The sequence below is a fragment of the Lygodium microphyllum genome, chromosome 13 (genome assembly GCF_053477565.2).
Source record: "Lygodium microphyllum isolate KBCC chromosome 13, Lygodium_microphyllum_v1.1.10, whole genome shotgun sequence".
Lineage (NCBI taxonomy): Eukaryota > Viridiplantae > Streptophyta > Polypodiopsida > Schizaeales > Lygodiaceae > Lygodium > Lygodium microphyllum.
This window is the reverse complement of record NC_141147.1, coordinates 142,572,892-142,587,742: the sequence shown is the minus strand read 5'-3', so window position 1 is coordinate 142,587,742 and position 14,851 is coordinate 142,572,892. Positions and strand designations below refer to the sequence as shown.

General features: G+C 37.0%; 1 protein-coding gene across 1 annotated transcript; it reads right to left on the bottom strand.

Moving 5' to 3' along the window:
* Nucleotides 1–12,824: 12,824 nt before the first annotated feature.
* On the bottom strand, nucleotides 12,825–14,189 carry LOC148027294 (agglutinin alpha chain-like). Its single transcript, XM_087691868.1, has 3 exons — nucleotides 13,973–14,189; nucleotides 13,499–13,753; nucleotides 12,825–13,334 (listed from the first exon to the last, which is right to left on the bottom strand). Exons 1-3 carry the CDS (start codon nucleotides 14,120–14,122, stop codon nucleotides 13,068–13,070), a joined length of 672 nt encoding a protein of 223 aa, XP_087547994.1. The 5' UTR covers nucleotides 14,123–14,189; the 3' UTR covers nucleotides 12,825–13,067.
* Nucleotides 14,190–14,851: the final 662 nt, after the last annotated feature.

Sequence of the window (14,851 nt, the reverse complement as noted above, 5' to 3'; positions counted from 1 at the left end):
ATAGCATCTCCTTTAATGTGCACATATTCATTCTACTCTAAGTGTATCTCATGAACCATAGGGATTTGTACCGACTTATTCATCCTTTTTCTAGGTAAACCATGCACATAATAGTTAGCACAAAGATCACGTTTCAAAATATCACAAGGGACTTATTGGGCCCTTGTCGTCTTGCTAAGATTAATGCATCTGTGAATCCATTTATTCTACCCTTAAATAATATATGACTTGGGACTAGACCTGATCATCTTTTTGTTGTATTGAGCTAGATCAACATATTCCTATCATGGCTTTTCCAAGCTTTTTTGGGCACAAAGGGAAGAAAGCTCTAGACTTTCTAGATGACTTAGAAATGGCCTTTCTAGTCACAGGCCGGGATGATGAATTCCCCACACTAATAGAGAACCATTCAAGACACTCATCCTGTTAATGTGTGCACAAGGGAGAAGCATTGAAGTTTCTAATTTGATTGTATAGGTACCTTCAAGTAACATACCCCTTGGGTGGGATAGCAATTGTCCTGAATTGCTATTGTCTGGATGTAGAGTCAATACATGTGAAGAACCATACAAAGCACATGCAATTATCCATTAAGCTTCCTTGGTAGGATGGTTGTGAAATTTGACAAGATAGCGAGGATAAGTATTGCCACTGCAAGTGGTCATATAATCAGTATCTATAATAGATTCAAGAATTAAAAGTTCATGACCATCTTCAAGCAATGGTGGAGAATCATATGCGAGATGGTTAGGTAATCAATCGTGGAAGGGAGGAAGAAGACTAATATGAAAGGTATTATGAATTTTCCAATGAGAGGGAAATTCTAATTTGAGATCATTAGCATTGTTACAATGAAGAATTTTGAATGGCCCATAAAATCTAGGTGCAAGTTTAACATTAGGATTCTTCTCAACATTATGCAATCTATGTTTCTCAATTTGCAACCAAACATAATCACCTTCTTTAAAATGCATAGCTTAGCATTTCTTATTAGCTTTCTTAACATAGGGTTGTTGAGCTCTAGCAATCAATTGTTTAACTTGTTCAAAAATAGTGGAATGAGTATGGATCCAATCATCAGCATAAGACACTTTCTCACTTAAATAAAATTTTGGTGTTGGCATTTTACAACCATAGATAATTTCAAAATGTGCTTTGTTGGTGGCAGAGTGAGGTATATTGTTGTAGGCAAATTGTAAAATATGCAAATGTTGATCACATGTGCTTGGTGAAGAGATAGTATAGGTAATAATAAAATCAATTATGGTGCTATTAGTAGCATTAGTTTTGCCATTAGTCTTAGGGTGAATGGCTAAAGTAAAATCAATTTTAGTACCAATATTAAAGAATAGAGAGTTATCCAAAAGTTATTGCAAAAACAGGGATCACAATCACATACAATAATTTTTTGCAAACCATGATGTACAAAGAAATGCTTACCAAAAAGATTAGTAGCTTGTGAAGCCGCTAGAGTTTTCTTCCATGAAATAAAACATGCTTGCTTACTAAATCTATCAATAATAATCAAAAGCATATTATTTTGCAAAGTCAGTGTGGCAAACCAATAATAAAGTTGTAAAATAACTCATTCTCACAATATGCAAAATAACTGAAAATACAAGAAAATACACCATATGTGCCAAGAAACCATAGCCAAGGTGGCTAGGCATGAAATTATATTTCCATGGAAGGCTGAGAATCATATATGAATATTGCAACATGAATACTCACCTCATGCCAAGGTGGGACATGGTATGCACCCCATGATCATAGTGGCTAAGAGTTTGCACCCTCTTAGATGGTGGGAGGAAGGAAACCTCAAGATTCATGGAAAAAAATCAATGTATGATGATGGTTTCCAAGTAGACTCTTTCATGGGAAAACCTAGCCATTTAATAAGGTATTCCAATAGTGAACAATTCCTTAAAACCTTTTCTCTTGCCAATAAACTTTTCGGGCTCATAAATGATGAGACCATCTTCATCTATGGGATATAACTCCTCTAAAACCTTTATGACTGGACCCACATATTTCTTAAGTTGGGAAACATGGAAGACATAATGAATCCTTGTTGAACAAGGAAAATCAAGCTTGTGTGCAAGCTCACCAACTCGTTTGAGGATTTGATAAAGCCCATAATAATGATGAGCCAACTTATTATGACCGCCTTTCAGAGAAGCATAGATTTCACCTCTTGATTTCATTTGTTGATTTCACCTTACTTCACCTTACCCCCCTCCCCCCTTGGGAATGAGAAGAATCCTTCCTAGGATTAGAGGTTGAGAGGTCAAGGGCATTCAACATGTGTTCTCGAGGCTTCCGCATGAGCTAAGTATAGAAATTTGGATTGTATTCTAGTTGAGAAAAGTGGTCCATGTCGAAAGGACGGATTCCTACTTGAGTGATGTAGGTGAGAACATCCATGAGGAAGTCACCTTAACTTGACTGGCAATGTGTAACTCCTCCTAGGTCCGAGTTTGATCTAAATATGGGTGGCAAGATTTAGGCACTTCAAGAGATACCCAATCTCCTTTTTCAAACTCCAAAGGCCTTCTCTTTTCATCAGCATAAGACTTCATAACATCTTGTGCATTTCTAATGTTTTCTTTGCAATTATGTAAAAGAGCTTCCATTTTCTCAACTTCAGTCTTGGCTTATCGATTCACATATTCATGAAAAAGAATTGAAGGTATTTGCACTTTATATCTATAAAGCACTTCAAATGGTGACATGCCAATGCTCCTATGATGAATGTTATGATAATAAAATTATGCAAGATATAGCCAATGATCCAATGAAGCTTGAGTGTTATTATAATAAAATTAACCAAGATGTAGCCAATGATCCCACGAAGCTTGAGTGTCATGGCAAAAATGTCAAAGGTAGACTTCCAACCTTTTTTTATTGACATGCTCCATTTGGCCATCCATTTGGGTATGATATGCTATGCTAGGAGTCAAAATTGTTCCCATAAAAGTTAACAAGCTCCTCCAAAAACTTCTCATGAACTTAGTATCACTATCAGATGCAATCTTTAGTGGTACACCATGGAGTTTAAAAACACTTTCCATAAACTTATAAACCACTTTCTTTGCTATAAATTGAGCCTTTGTTGGGATGAAATGTGCTGATTTAGTCAACCGATCCACAATGACATAGATATTATTCCACCCGTGCTTTGTTGTTGATAATCCCATGATAAAATCCATGCTTATATCCGTCCATTTTCCTTGACCCTTGGAAGACAATTTGTAAGTAAATTTGAGAAGGCTAGAAGCTAATCTTGGCCTCCATTTTGCTCATATTGCTGACAGAGTGTGTCCTCCACAAAAGTGGCACAAATAGCCCATGAATATACTCATTTACCTCATGATCAAAATGAGGCTTAAGAAAAGCATATAGATACTCTATAGCAAGCTTACAACATGAAGAATTGATCTATGGTAGCCATTTTGACGATTAAGGCACTGGGGAAAAGATAAAAGCAAGATCTTGGCTATGGAGTTGTAGGGAAAGCCTGCTGAAAGAAGAAAGAAGAGAGAGAAAATCTATTTTTACAAAAGTAACCCTTATTTTAGTCCATTCTTAGTTCTTATTAACTAAAGTTAACTGAAAGACCTCTAAAATATCATAAAAAGAGCCATGACCTGCTTTATTTACCATAGAACCTCCAATTTCTTCATGTCCAACTCCAAGAACCTCCATACTAGTGACAACTTGATGCAAATAACCATGGCTAGTCACAGTTTTAACTGTGTCAACCATTGTAACTAAATCTTGTACTCGAGTTACCTGTCACCTATCCCTGTGACTAAATTTTCCCGAGAAAATGACTCTTCCCATGGATCAAAGTTCATGCTCTTATACCAATCTAAAATAGCTAATTCTCACATCAAGAAAAAAAACTGAAAATACAAGAAAATACAACATATGTGCCAAGAAACCATAGCCACGTTCACTAGGCATGAAATTATATTGCCATGGAAGGCTGAGATTCATAAATGAATGCTGCAACATGAATACTCACCTCGTGCCAAGGTGGGACATGGTATGCACCCCATGATCATGGTGGCTAAGAGTATCCACCCTCTTAGATGATGGGAGGAAGGAAACCTCAAATCTTGTATTCTTCAAAATGGCAAAAGATTCTTCACATGTTATATCTCCACCTTTTTATACTTAACCCTAAGCTAAGGCATTTATGCTTTATTAAAAAAGTCCATTAAGATTTTTTCCCAAGGGGAGTTAGAAATAGGTAAAGGCATTAATAAACCATATTGCTTACTGTGATATCTTTTATTATGTTGACAAGTAAGACATTTAAAAAAAAAGACAAAAACATATTGAATCATATGAGACCAATAAAAAATTCCTTGAAAATTATGGAGCCTAAAAATAATGTCTTGATGACCCATATAAGGTTGATCATGAACTTCTTGGGAAACAAAATGATGAAAGGGTTGAGTGAGACAAATGTTTCTCATAAAAGAGGAACCCATTAGAGATAGAAACATTATCAACAAAAATCCATTGGTTTTGAGACAAATTCAACCAAGCATCATGAAAATCATCGTCATGCAAACAAGTATTTTTTATAGCATCTAATGAAGATGTAAAAAGCATAGAAATATTATTTATAGACAGTCTATGACTTAATGTATCATCTGTCACATTTTCTTTATAGGGCTGATATTGGATTAGAGGATGGAAAGACTGAATGAAAGATGTCCATTGTATATATCTATCGGAAATTTGTAGTTGAGAAAAAAGGCTTTTGATACTTTGTTGATCTGTCTTGATCATAAAACTTGAGCCTATTAAATAATGTTTCCATATATGTAATGCATGTACTATAACTAAAAGTTCATTGTCATATGTCCTATACTTAAGTTGAGAAGGTTTTCATTTACAACTAAATTATGTAACTGGATGGTAATACTCCATCAAAATATCACCAATGCTGCCAAAACCATTAGCATCAGTAAATAACTAGAAAAGATGGTCTACTGAAATCACAGAGTTGTGAAATGTACTGTGAGCTAATGCATGCTATAGTACATCAAGGGGTCATTGTTGGTTGTCATCCCAATGAGATATAAGACCTTCCTTTAATAATATAGTTAATGGCAAAGCAAATAATGAAAAGTATCTAACAAATTTATGATAAAAATTGGCTAAACCTAAAAATCAATGGAGTTTGTGCACATATTTGGGTGTAGGCCATGTATTAATAGCCTCAATTTTGTGTGGATCAACTTATATTCCTCTAGAGATACAATATGACCTAAATATTCAATTTTCATATTCACAGACCATCTAGACTTAATATATCATCTATAACATTTTATTTATAGGGCTAATATTGGATTAGAGGATGGAAAGACTGAATGAAAGATGCCCATTGTGTATGTCTATCAAAAATTTGTAGTTCAGAAATTAAAAAGGTGTTTGATACTTTGTTGATCTTTCTTGATCATAAAACTTGAGTCTATTAAATAATGTTTCCATATATGTAATGCATGTACTATAACTAAAAGTTCATTGACATATGTAATATACTTAAGTTGAGAAGGTTTCCATTTACAACTAAATTATGTAATTGGATGGTAATACTGCATCAATATATCACCAATGCTACCAAAACCACTAGCATCAGTAAACAACTAGAAAAGATGGTCTATTGAAATCAAGGAGTTGTAAAAAAAGTGTGTGAGCTAATGCATGCTATAGTACATCAAAGGGTCATTGTTGGTTGTCCTCCCAATGAAATACAAAACCTTTCTTTAATAATAAAATTAATGGCAAAGCAAGTAATGAAAAGTTTCTAACAAATTTATGATTAAAATTGACTAAACCTAAAAATGAGCAGAGTTTGTACACATATTTGGATATAGGTCGTGCATTAATAGCCTCAATTTTATGTCAATCAACTTATATTTCTCTAAAGACACAATATGACCTAAATATTCAATTTTCATATGAAAAATGTACTCTTTTTCAGGTTAGCAAAAAGATAATTTTGTTTTAGTAAATTAAATACTAAAGATAAATTATTTTCATGTTCTCTTATAGTTTTACTAAAAACAAGGATATCGTTGAAAAAGACAATAATACAATGCTAAAAATTTAGAAATATTTTATTCATCATTCTATAGAAAGTGAAATGTGCATTAGTTAGATCGAATGGCATTACAACAAATTCATAATGACAAATTGGGTCCTAAAAGAAGTTTTTTAAATATCAAGGGTAGCCATGCATACTTGATGATATCTAAACTTAAGGTCAATCTTGCTAAACATAATAGCACCTTGCAATTTGTCTAATAGATCATCCACATGAAAAATTGGATATTGATTTTTAACAATAATTATATTTAGATCTCTATAGTCGATGCACATATGATAGGTTTGATTGTTTAATTTCTTTAATAGAAGAACGAGAGCTACAAAAGGTAAACTGTTAGGTCTGGTTAATTTCCTATTTAATAGTTCTTCATTATGTTTTTGGATTTCTTTTTGTTCTTCCTAATTATGGTAATAAGGAGCTTTAGAGGGAGGTTGACTACCATGTAGAAGGTCAATTTGTTGATCCTCGAGTCATGATGGAGAAAGTTGAAGAGACAAATTAGAAGAAAACTAATCAAATAATTTATTAATAAAATTTTAGTGTCTTATGGTCAACTTAAAATTAGCACCTTTGATTTCATTAAGTAATATGTAAAAAGCTTTAGATTATTTTTTAATGGCATTCTTTGCTTGAGTATGACTAATTAATGGGTGCAACTCAGTGTTTGTGAGTCCTTCAAGAAAAAGAATTTTACCTTCATGTTAAATATGCATCGAATGTGTATCATAATCAATATGAGCATTAAATTGATGCTGTTAAAGCAAACCTAAAATTACATCAAAATATTATAATGATGCTACTAGAAAATTTCATTTTTCTCTATAAGATCCAATGCAAATTTCTTATCCATCTACTCCTTTAGTTCTGTTATACTGTCATCCTAAAAATGTACCCTTAATTTTGTAAGTGGATGGAATAGTTTTAAGTTACAATTTTTTGACTACCTATTCTGAAACAAAGTCATGCGTACTTCCGTCATCATGAAAAATAGTCATCTCATTATTATGGATTTTATACCTCATTTTCAATAAAGCATGGATAGAAATTTTACCAATAAGTTTGTCAATGTCATTAGAGTTTTCTTCCATAAGTATGGCTTCATAAAAATTAGACATCGCTTCAAGGTCTTTAGTTGCTTTATTAGCTCCAAGATAATTTAAATGTGCAATAGGCTTTTTTCAATCATCACGAGTGTTGCCCATAGGATAACAACTCACAATATGGCCACGGCAATTACATTTATAGCAAGTTACATTCTTGAAATTGGTACGTGAGATACTTGGATTAACATTTTTAAGTTCAGATGGCTTAGGTAGAGTAGCAGGCAGATGAGAAATCTTGGGATTAAAATTTGAAATAGACTAGCTTACATTAGTATAAAAATTTTGCATGCAAGGTCAGTGATTAGGACAATTATTTTCAAATTGAAAGTTGGAAGCACAAAAAGAATTAAAATGAGAATTGTTGTTACGTATATTGTCTCTTGTGGAAGCTAAAAGTTGTTGCCAATCTTTAATTCGTTTCTTTTTGGCATCATGCGTAAAGAGATAGTCTCGTCCAATGTATTGGGTTTAAACATGTTGACTTTAGCTTGAAAAAATGGAAGATGACAGAACATATACTTTCTTTTAAAATTCAATTTAGCTATAGGCTCGAGCATTTGAAGTTGTAGCAAACTATTCCAAAATCTTTTGGTGTACTGAGGAATGGTCTCTCGCTCTTGCTGCATAAAGATATCCCATTTTTGTTGCATGCAAAGCTTGAATTGGGTAGGAAGAAACTAATTATAAGAACCTTCTTATTATGAAATGCTTCCCACGTAAGAGGATGATCAGTGCTCTTGCATGTGATATCCAATTATAAATAAGCTTTGTCTTATTATTTTCAGCATAACTTTCATCATCAAAATATGAGTCGAATTGACTTACCCAAGAGAGAACCTTACGACCATCTTTAATACCATCATAAGTATCAAATTTAAAGGTATGTTTTCTTATCTTCGTCTCTTTACAGTTGGATTGTGCTTAAAGGATGGCATTGATGGTGCAAACCATAGCGTCATTGATAGAGGAAATTTGAGAGGAGAGATGCTTGAGAGATCACACCTCTTGCTATGGCTAGGCTCAATATCGTTGCTCTTCTTCTACTTGCATAGCCAATAAATCCATGCATTGCTCCATGGTTGGTTGAAGAAGAAACAATATGGAATAAAAAATGATAGAATTGGTGGTGTGGACCATAGTGTCATTGTGACAGAGAAAGTTTGGGAGGATGGACACTTGAGAGATTGCAACGCTTGTTCCAATTGGACTCGATATTGACACTTTTCTTCTAGTTGCATGGCCAATAAATCCATACATTGCTCCTTTCTTGGTTCAGGAAGTAGCACAGTGGCCCAAAAAAATCGATACACATCCCACGAATTGCAAAAATAAGCTTTAAGATTTTTAAAGCTTAAGAAAAGATTAATAGCAAAGCTCAATTAAGCTCTTATTGACCTTTCTTTGGCCTTAAACACACAGAATGATGGCACCATGGTAGGCGAGTTGAAAATTTCAATCTTGGATAGAATTGCAATTTTTTTAGCAAAGATAGAGGAGCTTGGGATTTTGAGGTCACCCTCACACAAGATGAAAGGCGATTGGAAGTTTGAGAAATAAGCTAAGCTTTGATACCACTGTTGCACAGATCGGATGCGAAACTTACACATAGCGAACAAAAGAAGCTCCCACTTACTCTTCTTCTTATTGAAACTGAAAGCATGACTCATAAAATTGGAAATAAACTGAAAGAAGCTCCCCCTTACTCTTCTTCTTATTGAAACTGAAAGCATGACTCATAAAACTGGAAATAAACTAAAAAAAGAGTTAAAAAATTTTGAGTGATGCACTATTGGATGCAATTTTTCCCTGTACATGGAGTGGGCATCTCCTCCATGTAGTATTTAAAATATTAAAAGAAATCTTGCTATGCCCAAAGATAGGCTCTTTACAATCACTATTTTCGCAAAAGAGTTTGAGTTAATTGAATAGATGGTTACAATCCGTTGCACAACTCACAACTGCTGAGAGCCATAAAATATTTCTTAAACAACTTCAGTATATCTTCTAAAAATCTCAAGTATCAATGAATGTTTACAAAGAGGATGTAGGGATGCCTTTGAATAAATGATAGTGCATCTATTTTAAATAATTAATGAAGAAGTCTTTGGAATAAATTGTGCTTGTTGCATATATTGGATTCATTTTGCTTTGCACATCAGCTCAAAAATTCAAAAAATCATATTAGAAAGGTAATTAATTGAATAAATACAACTCGCCATAATAAATCAACTAATCATTGGAGTTTTATTAATTAATCAAATCACATAGACATTATCACTAAGATATGAATTATATTGTGCCATAACTCAAGTATGGCTTCACTTGCGTTCACACTTGCAAGTCTCACACCCAAAAAGGATAGGCATTCCCAATCAACCTTCTGTTCAATATGGAAACTAATTCACTCTTAGAAACATGCCCTGCCCTATTAACGGAGAACCATTCAAGACACTCATCTTGTTAACATATACACAAGGGAGAACCATTGAAGGTGCTTATCCCCTTGTGTAGGTGTATCCTGGCAACACTTTTGGTAGGTAGATACATCAAGACATCACATGTATGGATAATACTTGGTGCTAGATGTACTTGTGCTCGAGGAGCACATCCATGATCGACGAGGATATTGATGATCAATTGCTATTAGTGAAGAAGGACCTAGAACTAATGTATTATTTATAATTGTGATGGAACACATTAAGCATGGTGTTAGTTAGGGAGGACTGGCACATAAGGCATTCATTCATGAGCTCGCAATGCTAAAAGGATGGTTCACGGAAATGATAAGGTTTGTCAATATGCAAATCATGTTAGAATCAGTGTAGTGGGATTATAAAGGGGTATGATCTTTTGGAGCATACTTGTAGCTAATGAAAATAAGATATGGCTAGCTAGCGCTGTCGTATTGCTGCGCATTCGAGATGTGAAAACCACCCGAAAGTAGTGTGTGCGATTTCATACTTTATGCACACTTAGTTTTTATGATTACATTTATGCTCTGCGTATTCAATCTATGTTGAACTGGGTCAAGGAGAGAAGATGACATGGAGGGTGCACCATCCCCAGCAGCCATGGGCAGCTGCAAGCTTGGCAGGCGCTTCTCATGCATACCATCAATTGGGCTTTGGCCACGCTGTTAAGTTGGCATGTTCTTCTCCGACTAACCTCAAGATGCAGGGACAAGGTCTGGCCAACAGAGAGTTAAATGCATTTTTTATGAAGAGACAAATGAAGAAGATGAGGAAGAGTATAAGCTTGATTTTGTTTGGCAAGTTGTAACCAGTTGTATAAGAGGCATATCTAAGCGAACAGCAAAGGTTGCAAGGAATCTGGTGCCACCTATAATCTCCTCAGAACTGGTGACTTTTGCTGTTGATGGGGTTGTTATACTGGGCATATTGTGGACTTTGAAAGCAGTTTTGGAGGTATTTAGCCATTTCAGTCAAATGCATCACATGTCTAATCCCTATATGTTGAGAGAGAAAGAGAGCATTGTTATTGAGAAAGCAAATAAGATTTGGAAGCTGGTTCAGGAAACTCAGTTTTAGCCCAATGCCTTCCTGGGCAGCCATCTGATCAGAATGTTCAACTTGTTAGGTAGTTACTAAAGCTACTGCTTCTAAGCTTCCATCTCTACTATCTCTGCCAAAGGCTGCAGGTGAGCATAGACTCAGGTATGCTGGTGTTTTTGGGAATTTTCGGAAGTTAGTTGAAGAGAAAAAGTGGGATAAAAAAGCCGTGCTTTGAGGGGAGAATAATGACGGAGCGCTGGGGTGGCAATTTGGACGTGAAGAATAGCACAGGGAGGAGCCTATTTTGGGGGGAAAGGAGAAAAATAGACGTTGGGTGCTGCCCGACTTGGCAGTTTGGAAGCTCAAGGCGCTGATTGACAATCCTATGTGGCCATGAATGTGCAGTCCTTGATCTGCATCACGATAATGATGCTAAAGAAAAGACGCTTCTGCGATGGCTTCCAGGCTCGGCTTCTTATGCGAGGTCCTCGGTCTGCCCTTCGTGCCCCTGCACCTTGCTAAAGCACATCCCAAGCATCAGTTCGTGTTTAATAATGATCTCTGATCTGATGAAGACGATGAAGACGTGGACTCTGAAGATCGCGATGAAACCGAAGAAAAAGCTGATGAAGGAATGCGATGGCACCCTTGAAGACTACCGAATACTAAACTGTTGGACTATCGATAGGTGGCTCAACTACCGTGAATTCCCTGGAGAAAATCTGGAACAAGGAGAGCCTCATTGGAGAACCCAAGAGGAAGTCGGAGGCAAGGACTGCTACGAAAGAGAAGATGAAGGAAAGGACATAGTTGCTGCAATACAGAGCGACGTATGAGGGTGTTATACATATCTCTCTGATCACAGGCACTTCAACATCGAGCGGAGCTACAACAATTTAATTTCGGCCTGCTCTATCTCACCCCGCAATATTAATTCATGTCGTGATCTAAAGCTACTTTCAGCTGCAATATACAAGAAGAAAATCTTGAGCAGTGTCACGATGGATGATGCAAATAACCGGACTAAAGGGGAGAACATCAGTGTTCCCTTGCTGTACCAATGTTACTGTCACTAACCAGAGCAAGAAAGCAACTGATAGTGCGATTGAGATGATGTTCATTAAGAAGAAAGTTGATCCAAGTATCAGAGGTCCAGACTCTGAATCTTATCTTGCCCAGTGGCCAAGCTATTTATCTTTAACAGCAGCACATCAACAGAATTGATTCTCGAATTTTTCTCCCTTGATCCTGAAGACCCAGCTATCAGCCTCTAATGAAGACACAGAGTGTATTACAGAAACTGAACCAGTTTTGACCGCTTTCTAACTCTATCATGATGAGTTGAAGATGAATATATAGAAGCAAATAATATAGATTTACCAGAATTATGGAAAGTTATGATTCCCACATATCATAAGGAAAATAAGAGCTTATTCCTTACTATTATGACTGCTGGATGTTTGTTCCTTCAGCCAATAGAGTACAAAGTGCCTTTCTTGACTCTCTTTATAAAACAACTTCTTGTATTCTGTGTTTCATTAGACTTCATCAATTCCAAACTATATGATCTCGTTTACAAGCACATGATGAAGTAATCAATCAGTTTCAGGTTCTTTTACAGTGACAGAAATTGACATGCTAGTCTATTTTGAAGAGTAAATCTACATCCTCTCTTGAAAGTAACGACCTATAAAAGAGGTCTACCACAAAAGGCTGCAGAAAAAGTTTGAACTTTTATCCTGAAATTTATCTAGGTCTTCTGAAGACGCGACTTTGCTTTCACAAACCCTTCGACAGCGCCATAAAGATTTTAGTAATATGCTAGCTCAAGAAGGTGCATCACAAGCAACTTATGTGATATTTACATTTAATTGTACCTTACAAGAATCCTTATCGTCCTATGTAAGGGGGTTTCTTAGAGGCTAAACTAGTTTTGTGTTGGTGCTCTTGCAAAATTATTACTGTGTAGCTTTTAAAAAGGGCGTTTTGCTTCTCACACCGTTTTGAGAAGGTTTCCCTAGACACCAACCAACGCGAGAGAGAGAGAGAAAGAGAGAGAGAGAAAGAGAGGGGATCGAGTAATTTGAAATTACAAAACGGCCAACTGCATGTTTTCTGGGCTGACCCTTACATTCATAACAACATGGAGCATGCATGAAATGCGATCCCAAAGGCGGCGATGTCATTGTTCGGCATGCGATCATCGACGATTGCACACGTACTTACCTACTCATTATTGTTGTGAGTACACTTGCAGCTTATTGCAGAGATTTTGAGCACGATTAGGCGATCACTCCATGTTGTTGTTGTACACTTCGGGAGGTATTAATCCCCGCCGCGATCGCGGAGATTGTCTTTCATGTAGACGCCCATATTGTCGAGGGCCGCTCCCGATTTACCGAAGATTCCGACGATGAGTTCGTTCTGCGCAGTAGTACCAGATGTAAACGAGATTCCATCTTGGTCTCCGAAGGGACCATAAATGCCATTGTTAGTCACAAACTTTATGGAGGTGAGGGCGTTCCAATCGCCTGGCGTTCCGTAGAATCCTCTCACTTGGTTGATCGGCTCTTTCGGATATTGCAAGGTGATCTGGTTGCAAAACACCGAATTGAAGGTACAAGTTATTATAGCTAAACGTAGAACATATCATGTATCAGTAGACCGACGATCAATATTATATGTATTCACACAATAAGGCATTAAAATAAGCGACTCCTAAGTGCTTAATAAGAAGACGTATAAGTAATACGCACCTCTGCCTGCTTGTTGCCTTCGGACTGGCCGTGAAGTTGTCCCCAGTACGGGTAGACTCGGAAACCATTCGTGACCTGATACTGCACTTGGATGCCACGGATGTACTTCTCCCCGTGCCATAGCTTGATCGTCTGTATCCCCAGCACGCTGATTACGTCTGAGGGCATGGATCTTATGTCGTCGAACTCAGTGCCTCCGCCTCCGCCCCATGGGCCCCTGCGCTCAAGATTAAAACGAGCCATGCTTGTCTGGGCCTGCACAAATTAGATCAAACCATTAATGAAAAAGGAAGTTAATCAGACACCGTACTTGTCTGGGTCTGAGTTCTGATGATGATGATCTGATCACTGCAATAATAAGCAGCTAAATAAACTTTTTGCCACTCCACCTCATGAATTCTGATGATAATATCGCAACAAGGGGTTGATTAAGCCAGTAAGTGTGTACGTAACGACGACGTACGCTTGTCATACCTGATTAGTCTGATGACTCTCCGCGACGTCCACTGACCTAGTGGCTACCGTTGCATGCACAAGTACATGATTAACCGCCAGTAGTAGCTGTAAGAGCGTTACTATCTTCATTGAGAAGGTCGTCGTCGATGATCTTAATATCTCCCCCATGATTACCAAGACTGCTGCTCGCCAGCTGCTTCGTGATGTTATTTGGCGTACTGAATATACCGTTGTGGGTCGGCTCTTATATAGCCGTCGTGTGTGTGCCACGCAGGCGTGCTGTAGTCTGCTGTCACGTATTGGCCAAGTCAGTGGAAGTAGTGCCCACTAGCTCTATGAAAGCCATATGTTGATGTGTTTTCTCATTTGTGCGCATAATTTACTAACCCCACATGTTTATGCGCATAATTGCCGCGTTTTAAAAGCTTGGTCCCTCTCGATAATTCTCTGGTGCGTTTTACTTATTGATTACCAACCCTAAAGTAATTCGACATGGCTAATCCACTACTGTGCGCACTACCTTCACCAAAATGGATACTTGTCGATTCACATCATGCACAGGCTCCAGCATGTGTGGAATGAACCAGATTTCTTCTTTGTATAGGCTACCCATGCCATCAATTATTATTCGTACGTGCCCCATGCGTGCACATCATGTTTTCCCAACCCCTTGGTAGGCATGTCTATTCTCGAGAAATTGGCATACAACCTACACGTACCATGGATCCGGTAGTGAGACACTTGTTGGCTACCACCACACAACAAGCATGAGTTAGTTGTATTCCCTTTGTTCTATTAACATTATATTGCATGTATCATGTGTAGTTCTAACACGTCTAGTGTTGGGGACACATGGAGGTATACTTTGTTGGCATGCTGGTCACGTGCTTAAACTTG